At 40.4% G+C, this 26,916-nt stretch overlaps 1 protein-coding gene and 1 non-coding gene across 2 annotated transcripts; both read right to left on the bottom strand.

Annotated features, from left to right (window-relative positions):
• Positions 1–1,383: 1,383 nt before the first annotated feature.
• On the bottom strand, positions 1,384–26,708 carry KPNA4 (karyopherin subunit alpha 4). The gene is made up of 17 exons (XM_035557170.2): positions 26,364–26,708; positions 19,004–19,048; positions 18,139–18,228; positions 18,023–18,052; positions 17,883–17,935; positions 16,092–16,187; positions 15,886–15,971; positions 13,182–13,268; positions 12,131–12,300; positions 11,988–12,032; positions 10,490–10,621; positions 10,127–10,255; positions 8,404–8,508; positions 6,736–6,807; positions 5,865–6,027; positions 5,107–5,201; positions 1,384–3,299 (listed from the first exon to the last, which is right to left on the bottom strand). Exons 1-17 carry the CDS (start codon positions 26,430–26,432, stop codon positions 3,201–3,203), a joined length of 1,566 nt encoding a protein of 521 aa, XP_035413063.1. The 5' UTR covers positions 26,433–26,708; the 3' UTR covers positions 1,384–3,200.
• LOC118253132 (small Cajal body-specific RNA 7) lies at positions 9,471–9,784 on the bottom strand. Its single transcript, XR_004780342.1, has one exon. It is a non-coding gene; the product is annotated as a small Cajal body-specific RNA 7 (non-coding RNA).
• Positions 26,709–26,916: the final 208 nt, after the last annotated feature.

The raw sequence follows: 26,916 nt of genomic DNA, 5'->3' as shown, positions 1-26,916 counted from the left end.
TAAAACCCCAGGAGAACTATTTGGTCTTTGGAGTAAATATTCTACCTGGAATCATTTATACTAGGGATTAACTTTTGACCTTTTAACGTTTCAGGGTCTTTTTTTTTCCTCCTCTCCAGCTCTCTACTATCTTAAGTTCAACGTAAAAGCCAGTTTTCTACTTCAAAATACTGACAAGGCAGATTAGTGTACAACCTCACCTCTGCACGTTTGGTTATTTATATTAGAACTGAACAGTGACTAAGAAGTTATCAACTGCACGATTACAGACTCTAATTATCACAGAGCAGCATTCTGCTAACGGACAGCTTGAGAAGCATACCCAAGAAAAGAAAAAGTTCCTTCTGAGTTCCTTCTGCAGATGAAGCATTTCCACCACTCAGTAAAGTCAGAAGCTAAAACGTATCCAACATTGCATGAAAGCAGAAAATTAACCTGGGACTCGTATCACAGCAATGCCAAGTTGTACCCTTAAGTAACTCTGCCTTGCTTTTTAAGTCTTTGTCATCCTGACCAGGCTCCTAAAAGTGAACCACCTTAAGGTGAAGTTATTCCTTGTTTGTATCCCAAACATCCCATGCAACTCCCCTTTCCCCAGGAATTTAATTACCTTACACAGTAACTTTTGGGGAAAAAATGGCATTACAATTTCATTTCAGTTTTGCTGCTGAAGAACTCTGTACGCTGCCCCCTTGTGGATGCAGGGATTTTGAAACTTCCAATAATTTGGTGTATTAACAAGTCCAGCATCTGCTGTGAAGCAGGTGACAAGAATTTCCTGCTTTTTAAAAAAAAAAAAAGCAAACCACTATGACAGCACTATGTAAGAAAGGACAGGCTGTAGGTAGCACAGCATTGGGTTAAAGTAAACCTATTTAAGTATGTAACATCTGAGGAAGCGTCAGGTGGAGGCATTTACTGCTCTATGACCTTGCCACAGTGCTGGTTGATTTCTCCCCCTCCAGTTTCAAACACACAAATTGCTACAAACATCTGTTTTTCTCTTACTCCAAGAACAAGGGTCTCTAACAATGCAGCAATTTTCTCCAGTACATCCTTCATAGGCAATTTAGTGTGAGGTTAGTAAAAAGAGTAATTTTACTTAGAGTGCATCAGCTTCTTTAAAAAAAGTCACTATACCAAGTTAACCCTTCGAGGAAGTAAAATGGTTACTTTGATTTTACTATGTAATTAGGTAAAGTAGCAATCTATACCAAAAAATATTTCCGTCAAGCCTATGTAACACACTGCACTACACTATGCTTGGCATGTAAAAAACAAAGATTTGGAAATTGTAACAGCAACACAACATTCTTCACATAATCTTCAGCACCTTTTCACGAAAACTGGAGCATATATACAAAAAGACACACCGCACACAACACCGTTGCAAGTTTTAATGTTTATTTCCCCAAGACAGCCTAGCCTGCACTCTACTTGGATAAATTTCACAAGCTAGTTTCCGCTGCTTCTAGTTTTAAACTTTAACCATGTTTCTGATGACAAGGAATGCTGCAAAAATACTCTAGTCCAACAAAGAGTTATGATCACAAAATAATCTTTATCCATTCTACAGTGTTTCAGAATTACCAGTTGATTTTAAAACACAAGGTAGATATAGATGCTAATGGTGGCTAATCTGGTATGTTTTATTATAGCAAACTGTTGTTCATGCAACACTTGTGCTCAAAGGGGAAGGCACAGCATTTCCTACAATGAGCCACCTTATAAAGAGTTCATTTTGTACAAATTTGTAATGTCACCTTTAATTTAGTGTGCAGAACCTCAAAACTGAGGCATTACTCCAATTATAAAAACACTTGCATCCCTTTTGTGCAAGTTTTAAAAATACAAAGTTCTCTCTAAAGTGGCTCAAAATAGATTGTTCATGGCTGCCTACATCTAAGATAAAAAGAGTCTAAAACAATTGGATTAGGCATATTAAAGGTGTTCAAACCATGACTTGATTTGTACATCTATTCACACCTCTTTTCGGTCTTTATTCGGCAGTACATATGCACCAAATTCCATTTTTAGAAGTTTCCATATCATTTTCATAGAAAACAAAGTTTGAAAACAAGTAACATTGAAACACAGCACGGTATTCTACCACAACGGAAACATTTGGTTACAGGACTCAACAAAATCTAAAAATGAACTATGCTGTAGATTACCACATGCAAAGGTCTTCATGTTATCTTTGAAAATGAAAAGGATGAGATTTTATTAACCACATTTTACTGCTTTCTACTATTATGGTAACTTGTGTACTGCAACACAGTCTATTTGAAGGGAAATGTATGATTTTTTTCATGCAAAAATCTACAAATTAGTTTTGATGATATGGAAAGCTTTTCATAACATCAAACATTCATCTGGTGCAAATGCACAGGGAAGCCTTCCTGAAATTCTGACTTTACAAATAACTAATAAGCCATACAGGAAAGAACTTAAAAATAACTAAAAGAAAAATAAGAGGGGAAAAAAACAACAAAAAAAGAAACACAGGCTGCAGGAGTAAACCAGAGTCTGCTGCTAAACCGGTCTTTGTTTTTGTGTCCAGTGTAAGTTAACACTTATGAACTCATTTTGATGATTTACTAGGTTTATTATCAGCCCCCTGAAGGCGAATCAAGCTTGCATGCGTTCACATACAGCATCACAACCATACTCTCGTACACACGCCACTCCAGGACTAGGAGTCTGCTTCATGACTGAAGAGCCCCAGATTTGAAACATGAGCCTGGCTCCACAGCATCGAGTCCAGACATTCATTCAATGTTGTCCATTCACACGGTGCTTCATAGCAAGGCCTGGGCTCATTCTCCTTGGACTTATATGGGCATCCTATTCTCTTATGCTTACAAGGCTTGATGATGATAGCACTGCATTTCCCCCCAATTGCTCTAGTAAGTCATTGTTCCTTCTCAGGCACTGAAGATCTTTGACCTGTAGCCCTTTTTCTTTGAACAATCTAAATAAGCATTCAGTGTGAAGTTTTTCATTACATTTTGCCACTCATTCTCACTCGCACCCACTCGCCATCTTGACTTCATTTGGGCTTTTCTGTGATTCCAAATGAAATCTTCACATTTTCTTTCCCGATTTAATGCAGCAGCGGATCCCATGAGCCAAGATTGATGGATCAAACCTTTTTTTTTATTCAGTGCTGCATTGTACCTAACTTCCAAAATACCACTCTAAAACTGGAACCCTTCTGCTGGTACATTGGCAGATGAATTGAAACCAAATGTTCCGCCTTGTATTGCTTCTGGTACAAGGCTAGGATCTTCATCAATCTGTTGAAAGAACAAGAACACCGTAAGAATGAACAGAAACACAAAAGCCTCACTAAAAAGAGACAGACAATCTTAAAGAACTTTTCTCCCTTCAATTGATCTCCTTCATTGCATAAATTCTTGTTGATCTTTCTCAACTTAGTAAGAGTACTATTATGACACAGTAAGTTAGCCTGAAATGGTTTAGATTTTATTTAGTAGACAGGCTACGTAGCACCCAGTAGTCTCACTTATGAAGTTTTCACTCTTCGCAAGCATTCTGTCAAACATCATACTTATTGCCAGTTTATAAAGTGTCACTGTTCTTAGAAGCAACCAATATCACTAAATCAAGTAAGGAATAAGCTGAAACTGCAGTTTCAATTTAAATAGGTAGTATACAGGTTACCAAATTGGTAGCATATTAAATTCCAAGTCCCGTGGTATACACAAAATCTGAGTTCCTAAAAGGGACCTCTGTATTACTGTTTGTATAGAAATGGGACACTAACAAAAAACAACACCTCCACTTGCAAACATGCCCTACCGAGTTTTACCATTTCTGCAGTAATCTGTTCCTGAAAGCTGTTCAGCCAACAAGAAAACCCTCGTTTCATGATGCAGACCGACATTATTGTATTCCCTTTCTATGCAGTCAGCTTATTTTATGATTTAAAGCGCATACAAATCTAAAACCCTCTTTTGATTTGTATTACACGTTTACTATTATATGTTTAAGCTGAAAACAACATTCTTGATCAGCCCATCTTTATTTTCACTTGACATACCCTTACTTTCACTTGACACCTACCTCTGCAATTACTATTCAGAATCTTTTTTTCTTAAGAAGCAGAATCTCAGACTTGGTACTCAAGTCAGCAGGGAGCTTATCAGATGTGAAAACCAAGCTTAGTCAGAAGCTGGCAGTTCAGCGAACTATTTGAAGGCTAGTCTTTCGTTCCCTCAGGATGCAGCTTAAATTGCCTATCAGAACTTTCGATAGGTCATCACGAAGAATGGAAGATATGCAACAGGTTACACAAGGGGCTCATTCGTCACTGACTCTGATGAAGTTTTAAGCAACTAGTTCATGCTATTGACACCAACTAATCCAATGCTATGACACTTCAGGATGCCAGTGGACAACTCAATGCTTTTCTCATCCAGACTAAAAACAGGCAAGCTTTTCAGAACCCATGGTTATAAGCACAAGATCTATGCAAGTAACCCAAACAGTGAGGGCAAACCTTCAGCATAATAAAGTTGTCCCACTTAAGGCCAGAGTAATTCATATTCATCGGTTATGGTGGTAATATCCAGCAGGCTGTTTACATGAAAACTCATCCTATTTCCACTATCTATGCAACTGCACCAGTCAGGAACACAGATCAGGACAAGGCTTTTTATTTATTTAAACAGATGTCCTTCAAAATCCTAAAAGCCTCTCATCATTGCCTATAATCAACTATTCAGAAAGGCTGTGGCATCCAGTTAAAAATTCCATGAGCTTAATAGCCCATTTTAGATTTTTATTCAATCATATTTAGAATTAGTTTTATATTCTGTCAGTACTGGTCTGATGGAATTTTAATAAAGAATGCTAGCTACAGTTTCAATGAATGCCCTGAAATAAGTCTGTAATTTTGCATACATATGTGCAGCACTGTTGTAAGTGCTCATCAGTGAATTGGGTAGAAAAAAATTCTGAAAAAAGAACAGGCGCTTTTCTATAAAGCAGTCTTTAGAGCTGTTGTCGCCCTTTTGAACCATGTCTATGAAAACAACCAAACGATTACAAAAACAGATTTCAGAGCTATAACATACTTACATCATCCGAAGAGAAAAACTGATCAATGATCTCATAAGCCAGTTTGTAGATGTCTTCATTTTCATGATTTTGTAGCTGTTCGATTTTCTCCAGGCCTACAGGAAACACACAAAAGACAGTCAAGTTAAAATACTGAGTTCAGACAAAAAACCATCCCTCTCTGTAAGGCCTCATCATACAAAATCATTAAAAACAAACCTAGGCATAAAGCGAATCTCAGTAAGATGCTATTAAAACCCGCTTGACATGCTTAAGCATAAAAGCTTCTTAGAGATTCAGCAAAGTCTATCAGAGGTAGAGGAATACACACTACAACAAAAAAGTACATCCAGTCATACTACAACAAAAAAAAGCCGTAAGGTCAATTCCAGCAATGATTGTTTTCTCTTCTCCCCCTATGAGTGGTTGGGGAAATCTTTGGAGATAAGGGGGCAGTAAGTACTTACTGCCGGGGGCAGTAAGTACTAGGTCACACTTCCTTTTCCTAGAAACATCTTTTCAACACCTGGTGTGGTTGCCATGACCTGTGACATTCCAAATCCACATGTTTTTGGAAGCAGCAATGCACACCATTTACTGATCTGTAGCTCGATTACACAGCAAGTAACTCCAGCATGATGTAAGTTATTGGCAGACAGGTGCAGAGCACACAAGAATAATTTGCTTAAAACACCTGCGCCAATACACACAAAGGCAAGTGGCAGGAGGCTAAACAATCAATTTCTGCAGAACAGTATAAAAACAATTAAGCACCATACCTCCACATTCTTCTATAAGATTGGCTATGGTTTCTGCTTCATCTTCAGCCATTTTTAATATATTACTTAGTCCATCCAGAACCACTTGCACTACTTGTGCATCTTTCACTGTTAGCAAATTGCAAAAGGGAGGAATTACATTTTGTTGAATTAAGTATGCCACCTAGGGGGGAAAAAAAAAACAACAAGTAGTGATCTCAGGAGTGTGACAAACAATGCGCCGGAAGCACACAAGCAGACAAATTTAATGAAATCAAAGCACTCAGTTACCAAACAGGATAAGACTAGTTTGTAGCAGTCACTTTCAGATTTTTTTTTTTATAGCACGAAAAGGTAACATCTATGAATTACGTTATTTGGGTATATTATATTATATATTATTATAGCAATATATATACGTATATTATAGCAATATATGTGTATACTGCTTAAACAAGTAGTAGATACTGTGAGTTTTTCAGTATTAGAAAAGTTTCAACCTCATCTTTGAAAGACACACACCCTCGATGTAATATTCTGGGTTAACAGGGAACTAGTGTATTTCTACTCAGTGGCTGCCATCATTATAATTATGACATTCTTTACCAAACAGGAAAAAAAATGGAAAAAAGGTACTAGTGCCGAATGACCAAGATTCTTATCAGAGCCTGAACGCAATTATTCATACCTACTAGGCCCCATCCCAACAGAAGTGTCTCCACCCAAATCCCCACTGACATGCCTGATCTCAGTTCATTCCAAAAAGAGAAACTAAATTCACTCCTAAATCCCTTGTGGAAGAAGGGGAAAAAATTACTGAACTGGAGAGTAATCTACACATTCATAATGCTGGCACAGAAGTCTAAGGACCTTTTCTTAAGGTTTGACTCACTTGGTCTTTTCTTCCGCTGATTGTTAAGTTGCTTATTGCCCAAGCAGCTTCTTTCTGGGTACCAAAGTCACCCTAAAATTACAACAGTAAATAGAAGTAAACATTCCAGTTCTTATGTGACATAGTATTTTAGTAAAAGCTTCAACTCCCCACGGTAACACCATATCAATTTTTATTAAGGAGGGAAGTTAACTAACAGATCCCGTAGATGTTTGAGTCTACTTGCAGCGTGTTCGTCCCATCCCTGCCACCATGTTTTTATTGATCTTCCACGGGAAATTTGTTTGTAGCACAGTGAAGAAAAAACATAGCACTCCCCTCTCTCACATTCCTTATCAACAGCTGTCATATATTACAGGGAGCGATAAGTGGCAAGTGTCCATTTTGATAAACATACCCTACGTACTATATTAGTACATACTATAACTGTCTGCTTCTGAAGTTAGTCAAGTTTTCTAACTTTTTAAAAAAAGAAGTGTCCCATATGCTTTTCTCAGTGACCAGTAAGTTAGCATTTACGAATGCTAACAAGAAAAGACAAGTATTTCTTCAGTCTTAACCCCAGCCTTTATTCACGTGCAAGACATTCCATCTTTGTCTTGGCTGAAAACATCATAAGATTGGTATTTCCAGCTTCCTTCCACACTTCAGGAAAGAAAAATCAAGTCATGGGCAAAGCAAAAAGTAGGAAACTTGAAAGATAATAACGTGGTACTGTTTCCATTCAAAAGCATGCTTTTAGCTCCCTTCTTTCTCATACGGCAGATCCTTGGAAACACAAAGCAGTTTGGATACTAGTGTTTTAAAAGACACCAAGGTTCTACATTTGAAATCCAAAACAGGTATTTGAAGCCCAGAAAGATGACTGATTAGCATTCAAACCCTGGTACTCAACAAGCAGTGAGAAACTAGAAAAGCATGAGAAAAGCATTCAGAAGTGTTTGATAGCATCTACGTGAATTCACTATTTAATAAAAAGGGCAATAAAAGCTTCATCTCCGCAAGCTTATGTACCACTGAAAAGCAGTGTACATCTACACAGGCATACAGCATGTTGCCATTTCCGCAAATAAACAACTGAACACCACCCACAGTTATTTCCTACACCCATCTACTTTTTGTTGATAGGTTTACTTCTTAAAAAAAACGGACGGGACATTCCCATTCCATGATCTACTATTACAGTATCATTACTTGGACTACTCTCAGACTTGATAAATGTCGCAAATGAACAGGTTAATAAATGCAACTGTTGAGCATGTCTTTAGGTTCCCAGATAAGGCAGGGGAAACACAAAGGAGAATTAAGTCCTTAAACTCTGGCAAAATATTGGGAACTACCTTACTGTTCCACATCCATACCTCTTTGTGTTACATTTGGGCACAGAATTCTGCTCCCAGTCTTTACAAAGATAAAAAAAATTAAACAAGACTAAGAAAGAACCAAGAAGGATTGATCTGCTTCTTTCCCCTAATACATTCAACATGCTGTTTGTGAAAGGTCATCCAAAACAGTAATGTACATCTTGCAACATATGAAAATGCTAAGGGTAGAAATTATCATTATCACCCCCCCCATTTCACAGTACTATGTAAAACAAAGCAATGAATTCAGTGTCATTTTCCCCACTTAAGGAAATGAACAGTTAAATCCTTCTTGTTATCTAACCTTATCTAGAAGATGTATTATCATTGGAACAAGGTTTGCATCTATTACTGCCTGAACTTGCTGCTGATTCCCTGCAGTGATGTTAGATAGGAACCACACTGCTTCCTGCAAAATAAAAAGATTTGAGAAATCATTAATTCGGATACTATTGTATACTGTATTTTATTTCCACCAGCAAGTTTTTACATTCATATTTTTTGGATCTGCAATTCATGCAATACTCAAACATAATTAAGAAATGATTGTACGTATCTGAATTCCTAATGCAAACTAGACTTACAGGAAACAAAGATGACAGTCTCGCCTTGGGAAATACTGCAAGACTCTTCAGTCTTTAACTGTAAACAAGTTACAACCCCAAATCCACAGACTAAGTAGAAAAAGTATTTAACAAGGCTACACATGAGCATTTCTAACTGATTCTGTTACTGAGGACGGTACAGCAGTTCTCAGCTGATGGTCAGAAAAGCTCCAAAATACAAACCAGCACATTTTCCAAACAAGTGGTAAAAGATGTATTCTAACTGCTCCACAACATTTCTCATTTGTGTCAGTCATTAAGAAAATGCACTACCTATCATTTAAATGCTTGTTTTTTTCAGGAATGCTGTAAAGTTGAAGGAGCTTTCTATTAGCCCAAGACGCCCCTTCAACAACACAAATGGAGGTGTCTAGGAAAACGTTTAAGGCAAGTTTTTCCCTCCCTTGCGAGTATGCCCTCCCAGTCCTCACATTTAAATGGTGAACTAAGCTAAAGACTATGTATGAATTCCTATGTTAAACAAGGAACAAGAGCCCTTCCCTGCCCACCCACCTCCTAATGTGAAGCCTATACTTTAGTCAAAAAATAATAAACACAGTTTCACATAAAATTTGTCAGTGTATTCAGACTATCTCCTTGTTTTAATCTTACAGTTGATATACTTCGTTGCCAGAAGCTTCCCACCACTCTTGGTTCCCCTCTCCTCTCAACTTAACCAGGATGAGAACTTTGTGGACAATTATTTCTCTCAAGATGAGATTGAGAAATTCACACATTCCCATACTTGAAAATTCAACTGAGTCTCTTGGATCAGATCACAGGATCACTTCTATTAATGAACCTGTTAGAGATTTAAGATGCCTAGGCCTGTCTTGGTGAGCTTGTTTTGGGCTTTAATCATCAGCAATGTTGGAAAACAGGACCCCAGAATTTAACAACATGCCTCAGATGCACTCCGGAATCAGCACTTCATTATCAGTGCCCCCATTTAAAGCCTCTTCTATACACACATGCACACACACACACTCACTTCCCCACCCACCCACCCCATTTAAATGCTATTTATCACACACTCGCCATTCAAAGAGACATCCAATTATCTCTATTTCATCACTTCCAAGAGAGTCAGTTTAATTAAAATGATGTTTCACGTATCAAGAATTCTAACTTTTAAGTCAACAGCCAGAATTACAAGATAAAGCTTGAATTTTTATGAAATTAAACTAGAAGAATCAGAAAACAACCTTTCTTGTCAAGTACAAGTTTGCAGCTCCTCAGAGATTTTCCTACAGATCTCAAATTCAAGAAAAAAAATATCACCACCCTATCTGATCTTGACATAAGCTGGTATTTTGTAATTAGTTATTCAAATCTCCACCCCACTACATTAAGTGGGTTTCAAGAGAGCTAAGCTGAATATAAAGGAGTTACCAATCGGGTCCAAATTCTGCAGTGACATACCTTATTAATTTTTTCTTTGGGATGTGTCAGAAGTGCTGGAAAATGTGAAAGAGCTTCACAATTCAGAACTACTTGTGTCTGTTCATCGGTACCAGTGACAATGTTTCCTACAGCTCTCAGTGCAGCAGTCTGAAACAGAACACATTCACTTCATTCACACAAAAATCTTTTAAATGGAAAGAACGAAGATTTTTCTAACTGAGCACATTCTATACGTTCAAATGGTTAAAAAAAATTATACAAATGCCACATCACACAGGAAAAGGTACTTTTTACACCTTAACACAGTCTATAAATAGAAACCAGCTACTTTCTCTAGTATTACATTTTGAGTAACACTTCCTTCAAGTTATCCGAACTTACTTGCACTTTAACTTCTTGATGACTGAGAAGAGGAACCAAATGAGGGACTATTCCAGAGTCTATCACCATCTGGATCTGTTCGTTGCCAGCATCCGTTAGATATGAAAGTGCCCAGACTGTATCTACCAATATCTAACATAAAAAAACATTTATTTGTAATTAGCACAGGAGTATCAGTCTTACAAAAAATATATTTAAACCAGAACTAATGAAATACAGCAGATTCATATCCATAACCTACTTTGCTCCACAAACTTCATATCTTTCACTCTAAATAATTCAGAACTAGACCTGCTATTTGACCTGTTCTAGCTCCTGAGAATACAGAGACTAAAAACAGCTGAACAACAGCCAAATCGCTGATTACAGCTAAAATTGTAAAGGATATAAACACCATCCAAACAAAAAAAAAAATCAAACATCTGCCCTTTTCATGAAGTACTGTTGGACAACATGAGATATGAAAGATGGTCCCCTGGAAATAAGAGAAAGCCCTAGGAAATAAACTAGGGGCATTCAGCATTCTAAAGCAAATGCTCCACACGTCATGTAAGATCAAGTTATTTTTCTTGGCATCATGCCAAAATGTTTAAGAAAAAAAGCTAAGAAGTTTCTTGAAGTCTGGTACAGCAGCAACTTAGAATTTCTTTTGCTTAAGTATTCACACAGAGAAGCAAATTTCAGCAACAGTAGCTCTGGATATTTCAAGTGACAGCTTACAAAAAATGACTGAGCTAACAACTTCTAACTGATCCACAAATACAACGATCTCAAGATACTTGTATAAGCTTCATTTTCACCTGTTTATATACACAGAATTAGCGTATAGTACATTAGCTAAAGTTCACATTTTAATTATATTTAAACATTTTGGTAAAGCACTGCTGCTATAACTTAAACAACTGAACTACAACTTCAGCATAGCAAAGATAAAAACTTAAATAGTTCTGACTTAGGTCAGCTTCTTGCCGAAACAAATCTCATAATTTTAGTGAAGTCATTTACTTCAATATTAAAATAACCTAATGACCATACTTAATGTCTCAGGTGTATTAACAACACCTAATACTAGCTAACATTTAATATTTTATATATGCAGATACCCATTTTTTTCTTCTTGTTCACACAGATTTTTCATTACAGCCACAAGTTTAAGTGCTAGTCAAAAATCCATGTACATCTATTCATAAATGCTCGCAGAAAAACAAGTGAAATCGCAATCTGATTTCATATCGGGATGAACTTAGAAAAACAGAGAAAAGCTGGGAGAAATGTAGGGAAAGCACATTCAAGTAAGTACTTGTAAAAATATAGAGAGAAATATAAGGGAAAATTTTAACTGTTGCTTAAAAACAGAGATATCAAAATAAGCTTACCATAATGTGAAGGAACCTATTTATCTTTTTAAAGAAGAAAGTTACTCAAGTATGGCAAGCTTTATGATTCACGTAAAAAACTACACCAGAACACAAAACTGTCTCCAAGTGGCATTACTTACATTTACATCTGTGTGGTGAATTAAAACACAGAGAGCTGGAAGGATCTGAGGAGGAAGAGAACCATTAGACAGTTATTTTTAAGGCATTCAGACACTCAGCTTCACTTCAGTTACACTGACTGAGCAGTGAGTAATTCAGTCACCTCCTGAATGGTTTCCATCGGCGGCGGAGGATCTTTGTGACGGCACAAGTTGACCATGACCCAAGTAACATTTCTTAAGAAAGTTATGGGAATAGATGGGCTGATAAAGGACAGCAGTGGTTTCACTACTCCAAGACTAATAACGTAATCTCTACACTGGGGTCCATCACCTGTTTAAGATACCAAAGCAGTATGAAGACAAAGATCATCACATTCCATTCACAAGAAGAATCACCTCAAAATTATCCTCTTAAATTAAGAACAGGCTGCAAATCCCTAAAGATAACCTGAAGACACTGAGCTGTAAAGCATAATGTATGCACAAGTCCAACACCTTGTTGTTTGGGAGACTAAACTGCATCACCTGGTTCTGCATACATCCAACAAAATAATATCTAAAGAACTATTAATAATGGCTACTTAGTAAATAATACTGGATCCACTCTTCAGCATCCATGCTTATGAAAGAGTCAGTCTACTGTAACTTTTGTGTATTTAAAACTCTGATTATTTGCAATGCATACAAAGTTCAAGAATACGAGCTTCAGAACTATGTAGATATACATATCTAGATCTATCAATTACACACTTTTATAAAGCCTCCAGCCTCCTGTCCAGTTGCTTCATTTTGAACCACTCATTAAAAACAACTAAATTCTTAACAGAAAAGTGTTAAAGTTTGCACAAAAAAAAACAAACAGAAGACCAAGTGATCACAACTCATCTAGAATTGTATACAATGTATGTGAGCTGAGGCCAAATTTCAGAACCCAAAGCAAGTTTTCATTCTAACAATCTGCATGCCTGTTTGCCAATAATTTGTTTTCCTGCACCTGCAATGAAAATGTGGAGGCATGTTTTTGTGTGTATACCTTAGTGCATGATAGAGAAAACAGGAAGACAGGAAGAAGTCAAGAACAGGGCAACTGCCAGCAACAACTGCTTTTTATCTTACAGTGGTACACCTCCAAGTTCTAACACAAAATCCTAGTTAGTTTATTCATTCAATTTCAAAAGGAACTTAGTTTTTAGTGGCAGGAGTAACACAAACCTATGATATTTCCTAAAGCCCACACAGCTTGTTCGCAAACATTTTGATGAGGTGAATGCAGCAGTCTCAGAAAAAGTGGCACAGCATCTGAAAAATACAAACAGAAGTCCATGCAATTGTTAAGAAATATATCTCTCAAAAGACAAAATAGTTGACATACTTAAATAAAATTTCAGACTACATGAGAAATTTCTCCCTTTGTTGAGTATTGGTCAGAACTTTAACCTCCCAGATGATACTGAAATAAGTCACTGTGTATTTTTCCTCTCGTATTTCCAGACTCTACACTCAGCATCTTTTGACAATCCTTATGAAAGTATATGTACTGCAACAGTGGCTGTTTCTGTGAAGGTAGCCATCTTGGTCTAATATGGATACCCCATCCTCAACTTTAAGTCTCATTTTAGACCACTAAGTTCCGACTGTATTCAATTTAAGAGTTGTAATCCAACACACTGGGACAACCTAGCAGATCTCTGCAGAACAGATGATTTCAAATGCTGCCATTACATGACAAAAAAGGGAGTCAGTTGATTGAACAGTAACAAGGTTCCAAATGATAACACCCAAACTCCCCAAACTCATCAAGGCAGCTACATTTCTACCTCATGCTGGGGTCAGACAGAAGAATCCTCCTAATGTTTAAAACTAAAGCTGAACCAATATTTAAAGCACATTCTGTGTGCACCACACCACAGTTAAGTAACTAGTCTCTTTTCTTTAACCCTAGCACTAAAGATGTTTGCTTACATTAATGACAAAGTTTAATCTGAAACAAACACCCATTTACTTTAGATCACATGAAATTTTAAGAGACGCTGGTATTTTGTAGTAAAACTTTCAACGTAGAACTTTTTTGAAAAAAAAATCATCACAAGAGAATTCATATTTTCTACTAAAGAGGTATTTTACAACGCCTACAAGCAAGAGAAAAGAGTCGTCCCCAACAACTATTAAGTGCTTTCAGAAAAATGACAGACCATTTTTTTTTAATTAAAGCAATCGTTACAAGAAATAAAACATACTTTCATACGTTTTAAATATTAGGTCAGCTAATATAGAGCACACACACAGACCTAGCTAAAAATCAAAGATCATCACAAAGATAATTACTGTAATTGGCACTCATCTTCAATCCATCAACAAGCTAGGTTTAAAAAGAGAAGTGTTCTAAGTCATCAAGAGGTGTGGAGCAATATATACTAATTAGGTTTCCTAAAGAAAATTCTAGATGCAACTGCAAATTACAAGTATTAGCAATGATACATACTGTGATAAAGCCTGGATTTGACCCTTAAAGTTAACAGGCTCTTAACAGAGTTTGTAAAAGCAAGGGTAACCAATCTTGCCAACTATGCAGTCTTAAAGCACACATTCATTTAAAAGAAGTCCTTAGACTGACGTCACCTGCCTTAACTTCCTTCAAATTTGCTATTGATAATTAACCTATTTTTCCAATTAAGAACTGATGAAACCCACCCAGCCATCTAACAAACAAGATGGTGCTGGTGCTAAGAACTTCCTTATGAGAGAGGTATATACCTCTTACTTTAAAATATAAAGCCAGACAACACACAGGTTGTGAGAAGCCTGTAACTGCTTAGCACTAACAGTGAAAAAGAGACAATCTACCTCAATCACTCAGGTTAAACAGTCAGTCATGGAAGATGTGGAAGAAACTGGTATTTCATCACTTAAACCACAACACACGTTTTAGAGTTACTTAACGAAAGAAACATTGGTATTTCATCACTTAAACCACAATACACATTTTAGAGTTACTTACTACTTCGAACAGAAGTTCCAAGTAGTCAATATATAATGGCGGTGTTGGGGAAAAAAACCAAAATTAGGTATAATTCTGGGTCTTTTCATTGTTGGAAGCATAGCATGTTTAACAGTATCAGCAGCACAAACTGCAATACAACACTAATTCCAACCATTAAAGATAATGGTATCTCACGTAGTGCAATTCTTGTGGATTTCTTCTTTGGATTTTAGACAAAGCTTTGTTTAAATGCTTGTTTGATTCTTCCATGGGTCTCAAGGAAGAAGCTCTCATCACACTTCTGTTTTGCGCCCCCCCCCCCCCCCCCCCTTTTTTTTTTCAGATCACTTAGGCCACGTTAAAAGTACAGAAGATAGCTTGCAGTACCTGGCAATTCAGATTTCAAGTACAATTCCACCCCAAACTTCAGATTCCTCAAAACATGAAGGCCAGTGTAGTGTTTTTGCTTCAACTTGATTTTGGAAGAGAGCTGGATGAGATTCTTTTTTTTTTTTTTTTTTTGATTTTTTAATATTTGAAAACTGAAAACCAGCAGAGATAACTCTGCTACAAGTGTGAGTTCCCAGAAGAGATTACTCACCATCATGAAACCCAACTGAATTTAAAAATCTGAGAAAATGAAGAACAAAAGCAGGTGTGCACTTCAATTGATGCTGCTTGCCAGAGAAGAAGTAGAACTTCTGGCAGGAGACTTCATGGGCAGGTCCTTCAGCGACGGGCCTGTGATTGACAACTCAATTTCAACCATCCTAGCTATCTCATGAAAGGACCAAGCCTATCACATGGATTGGTGAACATGCTCGAGATACAGAGAAACAGGAGTGTGGATGCTCTTTACAGTATCATTCAGATCTTTTTATTTTTGTGGAAGCTACAGTGCATGCTTTATCAATGATCAAATACTGTTGGACTTACTAGATTGAACTACGGCCTGTGTTTGTTCAGAGGTTCCAGATGCAATGTTTGTCAGAGCCCATGCAGCTTCAAACTGTAAAGAGGGACTACAAAATAAGAAAAAAAAATATTGCAACATGAGTTTTCAACCAGAACTCACAGGCACTTTAGCTAAATTCTGAGAATCCTCACAACAACATAATATTCCGAGTTGCAGAAATACTCACTTGTCATCTCTTTCAAGACAGTGCACTAAAATAGGTAATATTCCGGATTTTATTAGATCATCAATTGGTGGATTGCGATCACTGGAAAGCAGCTTTCTGTTTAGGAAAAGAAACCACAAAACTTAGACAAATCATACAACAAGAAGTGAGGACTAGAAAGGATCTCAGGAGGTTGTTTAGTGCAGCCTTCTGTTCGAAGTGCAGCTATTGCTAACGCTTAATCAGGTCAGTCATGGCTTCAGGTAGGTCAGTTTTGGAAACCTCCATGCAGGGAGGTTCAACAACATCCCTGGACAAACTGTTCCAGTGTTGCACTGGAACATCTTCTGGCAGAGAATTTTCTTACCTAGTATCTACCTCAATCTCAAAGATGAAACAGGATTGTTTTCAATAGTAAGGGAAAATAACTAAGCCCCAAAATTGAAATTACTGAATTACTGGAAAAAATGAAGTTACTACATTCATTGCCTTTTTCAATGACCATGTTCTCTCCGGTAATAAACTTCAGAATTAGTCAGTCAGTAAAATATAGATCACCAGAGTAACTCAGTTACACCCTCCTGCAGCTTCTCCCTCCCTCACCCACGAAAGGAGATAAGACAATCCTGGCTGCTTTGACAGGAACAGCAGAAGCTTGTTTCTTCTTCTTGCTCAGTGACAAAACAGTCACAGTGCAGACTATTCACAAACCACCTGCTCAAACAGGTAGAGAATTCTTATTACAAGAGTCAATTAAAACTTCAGGTTTTGGGAGTGTGGTTTTTAAAAATTTATTTAAAAAAAAGCATTTCTAATCAGTTTTCTATTCCTGTTATTCCAGCTGTTTGTTTTGGGGGGTTAGACGTGGGCAAGATTTGTCCTTCCTGCTCCAACTTCAGACTAAAGGGTGGTACAGATTAATTAAGGCTGAAAAGCATTTGTTTTCCTCTAAAAATACTTAAGGCCACTCCAACAACTGTGCTGACTTAACACTTTAATTTTTTAAAATTGAAAACTAATTTGAAGTTAAGACATTCACATGGATATTCCCATTTCCTTTTAAAACAGGCTTACTCCACTATATTTCAGCCTAACTTGCCTTAGAACAGCTCTATTTACTACAGTGTTGTTCTACACGATACTACCCTGAGATGATAAAGCTTTTTGAGGACGGCAAGTTGCCTAATGGAAACAGGCACAGAAACTGCTCTTTCCCTTATCTGTTTTAAATACATTAACTCCCAAACATCAAACTGACTTCCAGATACAAAAGAGATGTCAGGTGAAACAGAAGTCTTTCCTTGCACATCCCCCAGCCACACCGGGTAAAAATGCAAAGCTGTAGCTCTCTGCTACAATGACAAAGCAGGAGGTTCATGAAACAGCAGTTAAATACTGAATTTATGCAAGCAAAATTTATACAAGTATTTTAGGACGCTTCAACACATGCAATTACAAAGAATTCCTCTTAAAACAAGAGGTAGTTTTAGTGGCGTAATCCATGACAGAACTAGCAAAAAGGATTTTGCCAGTTCTTTCTGTATTTAAACGTAAAGACTTTGTAGCCCTGCTAGCTATATTTTACTGTACTATGGAGTACTGAACAAAAATGAATCCTAGTATTTATTAGTACATAACAAAAGTTTTGACTGCTTCAAAGAACCAGGTATTTTATTTGAAGTTCTATTTATCATTGATTTTAATTTTTTAATCAGTAAACAACACACTTTTTCCAATTAAGCTGGAATACATTGTTTGAATTCAAGCACATGGTAAAGAATGAAAACAGCATATTTGAGAAGAGCGTCTTACCTTGCAGCCTGCACAGCACTTAACTGTATACCCTGGTTGTCACTTGAAGCATTCTGGAAGACAGAATTTAGACCTTTCAGAATTTATCACCGTGATATGTATGATGTTCAGACAATTTCTTTTTTTTTTTTTTTTTTTACCTGTACTATTGCTTCCAAAGAAGTGTTTTGCTAGAAAATAAATAAAACACCAGTTAGAAATCAGAAATCTCTGAAGTAAAAGTAAAGACGTGGTTTCAAGTTAAGTTAATTCTTACCACTCTAAAGTCACCATCTATATCAGAATCTTCACAGATATCCTCATGAGGTACATTTCTCCTCTTCAGAAGATGCTCATCTCTTTTGTTCTTAAAGAGAAGGGGGGGGGTGTTAAGAATGGAAGAGAAGCTTCTTTTTTAAACCAGCATCCTAGACATTCTTTCACCGCTACTGTTAAAAGTTCCAATGTTCAGGAAGTTGGAAAAAGCAATAGAGGGAAGCGTGTTTTGGAAATCGCTTTTGCTTAGAAAAATTCTCCAACTTTATCTACAGCATTAACTGTACTTTTGTCGGAAGTTTCATATTCACGTATCCATCAGTGACACTACAACTTATTTGTCAGTATTTATAACAAGACAAGGCCATTCCCAGAAGCTACTTTTCTGTTCATCCCATAAGTAATTCAAGTTATGACTACATTTCTCAGGAATTATATTTCCAATGACTACTCTAAACAGTGCTGAACTACAGTTTTGGGAAAGAAAACAACTTTGTCTCCAGACATAACACCTGGTTTTGAAAGGAAAAAAGGTAAGCCTTTTAAAATCTTTAAAGTTACAATCCTTAGAAATAAAATCCTTGCTGCAAAAGCAAGAATTATTCTCCCCAGTAGATTACAAATACAATTCTGTTTTTCTGGACAGAAACTGTGAAATACAAAGCTTCTAGTACGGGGTATGGTAAGTCTAGAGCTTCCTTCTAAACCAAAGCACCTCTACAGAATTAGCAGAGACAATTAGTTTAACAATGGTGTTCCTGGTGACCTGCAGCGGAACACACAACAGGTTTTGTTTTAATTTTTATTTTTTAAAGAGCCAACATAGCCAAATAGCATTTTGTCGAAACAATACTAGTTCATCTCACCTTCCTCAACTCCACAACGACTTCATTCCTTTGTCTTCTCATAGTCTGAAAAGAATCAAAACCAAAGTACGTTATGTTCTGAATCTATTTCAAGTGATTAAGCTTTTGCACAACTATTTCCAAGTTCGTGCACTTTAAACAGTACTTATACACAAGAATTCATTTTCACTATAGAAGTAGCAATCAAACAGGAAGTTGAAATAATTATTTTTGTCTGTATTATTGCATAATAAAACAGTCTCTCCTAGGTCTGTGTTGAAAAAAGAAAGTATACTGAATGGGAGAATAAACAACTGTCTTAAAGGGCAATGTTGAAAGGAGTTGTATATAAAACAGAACAGCACCGAAAGTATTACAAGCACCATGGCAAAGTAACAAAGCACACTAAGTTTGCCTGGTATTCATGACCCTTTCTTGATTCAAGAAACTATAAACTATACTGAAAAAGCAGGCTGAAGTTCAGATTGCGCAGGTAATCCTTCGTATAAACAAAGTACAGCTGCTAAAGCAACAACTGACAATAATTAATTCTTCAGAATAAGCAGACCCAGACAACAGCACGGCCTTTTCCACACGATGCCACCAGGCTCCTCGTACCGGCGTACCCGTGAGCGTCCTCTCCCACACGAGACATGGCAGGTTGTACCGGAGCTCTGCCTCACCCCAAGGCCAGGCTCCGCACCACCACTTGACTCTCCCAGATACTGCAGCAAATCCACAGATTTCAGCTGTGCACATTCACTAATGTACGAAACAGAACTAGCTTGGTGCCTTGGGGAATAGGTTCCTAAACAAGTTCAAATTAAGAGACCTAATAAGCACAGTTGAACTATGAAAATATTATTTAGAAATGAAAGCCACATAAAACCCTTGGTACTGTAAGAACAAATCTGTTTGGTTTTCTACAGTCCCCCATTTACAGTACCCAGAAGAAGATGGAATTGTACATATACAAATTGGTTTACTAGTGCTTGTGTTACCACAGTCTAAACAGAAAAAGAAAAATCACTTGATCTAGTCTATAGTGATTTTATTCCATACTTCAAGCTCTACAGTGAATGAGTAGAATTAAAACAACTGCGTTTTTACTGAGCCACTGGCAATTCCAGAGCATAAGGGACTGCATTAACGCAGGATGCGAGGAAGAGGAGCAGCTAGGATGGCTTCTGGATGGTGGCAAGAAACAGCTCTGAAGGTAAGGTTTATGGCTCAAGTTTCAGGATCATAATTATTTTTATTGAAAGGAATGTGCATTTTATCAGAATCAAAACTTGGATTCTGAGCAAGATACTTTACCATCTCGAAGGATGGAATTAAAGGAAAAGGGAGCAAGAAAGCATGGGAGTAGAAAAGCAGGCACGGTTCCCCACTGCTGTGGAGGTAGAGCCCTTCATCATCCTTCATTTGAGGACCAAAATGCAGTTCATCATGACAAAAACAGGCTAACGACAGTGGTGAGGAACACCCACACCCAACAGCTTCCCGTGATATAAAAGGCAAGGCACATGCCTACCTAATGCAGCTGCAGCACCTGGAACCACCGGGGCAGAGGCACAACAACCAAGTACACACTGCCTGTCCCACACTGAAAAGCACCAAAGCAAGTAGCCAGAAAATATGTGCATCTTCAGAGAATTATTAGGTCAATCAAAACTAGAATTAATAGTGGAGTCCGACGCTGCTTAGATTCACTGCTAGGACTTGCTCTCCACAGCAGATAAGCTTTTCAGATATTTCTTAGAATTCTTCAGATGACGGTGAGAATCTCAAAAGTGCAATCTCTAAAGAGGGGAAAGAGCGTACTTGATAATAAGTCTTTATGAATCCAGCTCTGCACCGCTGTAATACTTCTCTTACAAGTACAGAAATGAAGCTTTAACATTTCGTAGTGGCTCCAACTCACGCCTATACTGACACAAAACGCAGAGAAGTTCCTTCAGCACCTATCTCCCCGCACGTGCCCTTGTTAAACGCACACTGCAGGCCGCTGGCACCGCCACAGGGCAGCCCACGGCCCAGCGCTGCGCAGCACGTCATGAAGCACACATCACTTGGGCACGGGAAAGTCCCTGCCTGCAGCGCAGGCACCGCAGGATGCCGTGCCCACGGGAGCCGCGTGCAACTCGAGCCCAGCAAAGCGTGACCCCGGGATCCCAGTGAAGATGAGCGGTGGCTCCGAAGACCAGAGGTGAAGGCGTGAAGCTCTCGGTCGTTTATCCGCGCACAAAGTGCTGCTGCCCTTCCAGAGAACCTGATGGCGGTCACACTCCTGGATGCCACCAGCCACGCAGGGGCTTTGGGAAGGCGCTGCGACATTACAGCCACGCATCCTGCTGGAGGCTCCTGCTCTCAACCTCTGCCGTAGCGTTCAGTGTAATTTCTCCAGAGCCTACTGACCTGGCACGCTCAAGTAGAAAATAAAATGAGGAAAACTCTTTCTCAAAAAGACTGCAGAATTGTACCAAGCCCCCGTGACCTCACACAAGTGAGAATGACCAAACACCTTTACGGCCATAACAGTTACGGCAACCTAATGAATTAGCATACATAAAGATGGATCGCAAGAAGACATTCTTCTTGCCAGACTTCAATGGCAACGTTACCGTTCAAGCCCTTCAGCTGATCACCCAAATCCCGTGTTAGCTGTGGGATCCTGACACGTTCCAGTGTTTTTCACAGCAGCACCTGATTCAGAAGCATTCCACCCTCAGGAACAGCTCAGACCCGCCAGCCCTTTCCCAGGATACTGGCACCTACCTGGAGCTTGTTCTCAGCTGACGTGCCCTGACCCCTCTTCTACTTCTCTCTGTATCCCTGCTCCTCAAAAACCCAACCCTACCACGCGCACGGTCTGTCTCCATCCTTTTTGGGGCGACGCTACTATGAAGTATTTCACCTGAGCAGCTGTTTGTGCATCTTCAACAAGAAAAAGGTTTGACAGCACACACAAAACTATCAGTCAAACTTCACCTACGCCCCCCATTCCAGCAAACGCTTTGCCAAAGGCACTGCTCCTATAGCAGGACTGCACAGGCACGAGTTGCTGTAGGGCAGAGCTGCTTCAGCCATCTCCCTCCCTAGAAAGCTGCGCTAGCACCAGGCTGGTCTGCGACCCCGCTGACAGACGCCACGGGGGAGTGGGGGAAAGGGGGGCACTCCTCCAGCACCTTCGGCGGGCTGTACGGCACTTTGAAGCTTTTGTCAAAGGCACCACTTGCTACGGCCCTGTGCCCGACTACTGTACAGTTCGAGAAGGCTGGTCTGTAAGCCAGGCTGCCCAGCACTGCGACTACGAAACCCGGTCTCATTCTTCACAGAAATAAATTGCACTCAACTGCAAAACTAGGGAATTACTCCTCAGAGGTGTCTGCAAGCTCACATCTGGATTTGGTAAAACTCCAGAAAAGTGAGTTAGGCCCTCCCCTATCTATTATTTCCCTCCTATACTAACTTGTGTCATTTGCAGACCACAGCAATAAGTCTGCTCTCAAGACCACAGATTAAAACCCCACAGAATTTTAATGCCCACGGTCTCTACAAGGCGCCACCTGAAAAACACATCTCAGCAACTCCGCCTGCTCTGGAGTTGTAACAGGGACTCTCTGTTACAAAAAAAAAAAAAAAAAAGAAAATTAATGACTTGGTGCATGCTGTCACTCTAGTTTTTCCCGGAGAAGTATGACTTTTTAAACAAAGTGTGTAAGCTTCATCACAGAACCGCAAGTCAGCATAACGGAACCTATTTTTAACTAGCTCAGAGTGAAATTCCTGCTCTCCTTCAGTTCCTTCCTATTGGAATTGCAACCAAAGTATTCTGTGTGGGACACAGAAAAGGTTGAAAAGCTTCTAACCACCTGGGAGCCAGTATCTCTCATGACATTACCTTCCTTTCAATCCTCTAAAGCTTCCTTGGTGTTTCCAAATCCATCGCCAGTATTACAAGCCCAGTGAACTCCAGCGGCAACCCTTAAAAGTCCTGCCACAGCTAATCTTCAAGCATCCAGACTCAATAGCTGCTCCAACATTGGTTTTGAAGTACCCTGCGTCACAACGCTAGCCTCATTTTGCATCACGCGTTTCTCAGTTACAGAGCAGAAAGCTGTTTGACACTTCTCCTGTGCTGGCACTATTAAAGCAATTCTTAACTTCTCACCCAACCACACAGGCAAGCGAGGGAAGAAAAGGGCAGCATAAAGTCACCAGTTTCTTCCAGTCTTTCCAAAGGAATAATACGTAAAAAATACAGCTTTGATTTCATTTCAGAAAACCTAAACGTCAGTTAAACTTGAATGCTGCAGTAAGCAACTAAAGAAACTAAAATTTCTAATCACCTGCTAAAACAAAAACAGCAAAAAATTCTTCTCCACCGTTCCCCAGGAGCGAGGTTATTTATACTTGAGACCCCAGCATGCAGCAGCAGCAAACAGAATTACACAGGAACAGCTCATTCACAAAACTCTTTCTACTGCAGATGCAGTGACCAACTTGCACTTTTTCGTTGTAGAAAAGAGAAAGATCTAGTATTTGATTCCAAGGTCTATGGTACTACAATGAGAAAAATGTTAGAAAATAAGATCTCTTATCACAAAAACAGAAAACAGCTCATCCATTCTTATTCAAGGGAAAAAAAAAAAAGGCCAAGTAAAACCTGTTTCTCATGGAAGAGGAAAGATGAAAAAAGTAAAGTTACCTTAGCTAGCTCTCCTAGTAAACGAGCATTTGCATAATTTATTATAAGACAACAAATAAGCACTCTTTTCAGTATGATTTTGGTTTTTTTTGATGTTTACAAGTGACCATTCCTGCAGTTCTCTAAGGCCGGCTCCTTCTCACGATGGAAGTGCAATTTCTTTTCCCCGCCCACAGCTCTGACTTAAATCTTGGAAGAGCTTAGCAGCATCCTGCACCCCCTAACTGGGACTCGTACATAGAGATACTGCCCTGTCAGCTACAAATTACTGCTCTCCTGCCACAGACTCCTCAGATACTGAGCATAATAACCTTTTAAATCCTTAATCAGTACTATAAATATGAAAAAAGAACAAGCAAACGGTTTGTGTTTCTCTATTCCCAATGTTGTCACCAATCTGTCATCTCAAAACACATGGCAGCAATTGCTCACAAGGTGACATGTCCGTGCACGCATGTTTACCCAACGCTTAATTGTATGAAGGAATTGCACTAAACGCTACGTAAAACACGTGTTTTTGTTCTTTTTTTCAAGGCCAGACTTTGTATTTTTAGAAGCACGTTGATATGGACTGGAAAATGAAAATCCAACTTTAACTCAGTAAGCATTCAAAAAGCTAAATAAATGCTTAGCATTTCTGAAGCTAAAATACTGAAAATCCCCTTTCTGTCTTTTATAAGATACACAATAACCTTTCTGGGAAGGGAAGACCTGGAAGCTAAGCACAACGTGACAGCAACTGCTAAGCATTTAACCATAAATGGGCTGATCTGAGCGATGTGTAAGCATATATATGTTATTTTATAAGTCTGTAATTTGCAACATGCCAGCCCTCACAGCCTCTAGAATCACCTGTGAATTTGGCATTCCCGATACCTAATACTGGGATAATTCAGTTTTTCTGATATGCCAAATGGAGGCAAATTGTCATAGAACAGAAGGATCACCAGTGCTGAACAGAAGTAACTAATGGCCAAAAGCACAACCTCAGCAGAGGTTAAACGGGGGAAGAGCGAAGGAGGCAAGACGAAGGGAAGAGATAAAGATCAAACGCTGGCTTCCTATGCGAAGTAAATAAGCCATCCTTCTGCTAGAAGCAGCGCAGGATCGCTGGCGCTGGGAGCCAGCTGAATATACTCATTAGCAACTGTTGCTGCCATAGGATACTTGGCTGGGAGCAGACATCACCCACACCTCACCCGCTAACGACACATGTGGCGCGGAAGCAGTTAACGAGCAATAGCCATAAGCCTGAGCCATTGTATGAAAAATAACCATCCCGGCTAGTTATTTTAAGTAGCAAGCGTATGCTCCAAGAGTTGCTGGGTAGATGTCAGCATCTAAAATTTAACACGGCCTACCAGGGCTTCTGTCACGGTGCAGAAGGCCGCTTAAATGCTTCAGCAAATTCAGAACAATACTGAAGAGGCTACCTGCTTCCTGAGGCACAAGTGCCCAACTGTTTTTTTTTTGTTTGTTTTATTTTTTTTGTATGTGTGTGCCCACCTTGAACGTTCCCACTTCAGCTGATTTACCTCAAACCTCAGTACGTAGGCACCACAGGGTAGAACACACCGATGAGCTGCAACCTGTATTTTCCCATTACTTTCATTTTTAATGTGCTAGCACGTGCTTTACTGTGCACCCTTCTAAACTCTCCCTGCTTTTAGAGTTATCTATTTGATGATAACAAGACAGTTTATACAAAAACAAATGAACATCTTAGCAAACAGTTGCTAACAAAGCTAACAACGCTATCAGTAAACATTGAAGCAATTATTCTCACTTCCAACTTTTTTGGCATCACCGAGCGTTGTATATAACTGAATAATACATTGTTTGATCAAAGCTATAAACTGAGGCATTACTGATGCCTGGATTACCCAAGTGGGAAACGTGGCAGATGTCTTCATGAATGACAGCAACTCAAACGCTGCCCTTATTTAAAAAAATACCGCACTCTGTACGTCACGTTTAAGGCTAGGATACGGTGTCACGCTAACCACGGGGACACGCAGCGAGGCCGGAGGAAAGCAGAAACGGGAAGGCCAAGGCCCGCTGCTGGCTCACAACCTCACCACGCGCAGGTTTCCCCAAAAAGGGCTGCTGGGCGAGGCGTGGCGCCGGGTTTTACCCCGTGAACATCTGCTAGGGCAGCCCTAACTCCCTGCTCCCCTCTGCTTCACGGCCGGGCCGCGGGGCTGCTTCCTCCAACGCGTGCGCAGCAGCGCGGCCGCCCAGAAGTTCACAGGCCGGGCAGCACAGCCTGCAGCCGCCTCCGCCGCCACCCAACCGGGCGCTACAACACCGCCGCTCGCCCTGTTCAGAGGGAAATGAAGCGGGTCGGGGTGGTTATTTCTGCGATAAAGAGGGGATAACAGGGAATTTACGGAGGCTCGCAGCGCCCCGGGGGAGGCCCGGCGGGGCTGGCGGCGGGCCCTGCCCCTCGCTGAGGCGCCGTGTGGCGGCGGGGAGCGCAGCGGGGCCGGGCCGGGCCTCCCGCAGCCGCCGCTGCCCCTCACGGCGGGGCCCAACGGCCGCGGCCGAACCCGGAGCGCGGCCTCCGCCTTCCTCCTTCCCCCCCCCCCCATCTTCTCCTCCTCCTCCTCCTCCTCCTGCCAGGCGGATGCAGGCAGGGGCAGGCCGGGCCGGGCCACCCGCGGGCCCTACCTCCAGGTCGCGGCCTTTGTTCTTGAAGTTCTTGAGGCGCTGGTTGTCCAGCTTCTCCTGCTCCGCCATGGCGGCGGCGGGCGGGGGGGGGGGGGGAGCGCGGCTCCTCCGCCTCCTCCTCCGCCTCCTCCGCCGCCTGCCGGACCCGAACCCGCCGGGATGGGTTCCTCTCCGCTTCCCCTTCCTTTCTCGATCCTTTCTTTTCCCCTCTCCGCTCCCTTCCCGCTGAGGCGAGGCCGCCGCCGCCGCCGGGCCTGCTCCGGGCGCCGCTGCCGCCGGGGCCGGGCGGAACGGGCCGGGAGGGCGCTGAGGGGAGGAGGGGGGGGGGAGGGGGAGGGGCAGCCTCGCTCTGGGCCGCCCGGCCGCGCCCGCCCATTGGCTGCGGAGCGCGCGCCCGCCGGCCAATGGGAGGAGGGGGAGGAGGAGGGGAGGGGGAGCGGCGCCGCCGCCGCGCGGTGCCGTGACGCGCGCGGTGACGGGGAGAGGGGGGGTGGAGGGAGGGGGCGCTGTGAGGTGCCGAGGGCCCGGCCCGTCGCCATCTTGGGTGGCGGCT

Source organism: Cygnus atratus, chromosome 9 (genome assembly GCF_013377495.2).
Source record: "Cygnus atratus isolate AKBS03 ecotype Queensland, Australia chromosome 9, CAtr_DNAZoo_HiC_assembly, whole genome shotgun sequence".
Taxonomy (NCBI): Eukaryota; Metazoa; Chordata; class Aves; order Anseriformes; family Anatidae; genus Cygnus; species Cygnus atratus.
Note: the sequence above shows the minus strand (reverse complement) of the source record. Positions and strands in the feature narration are given on the sequence as shown.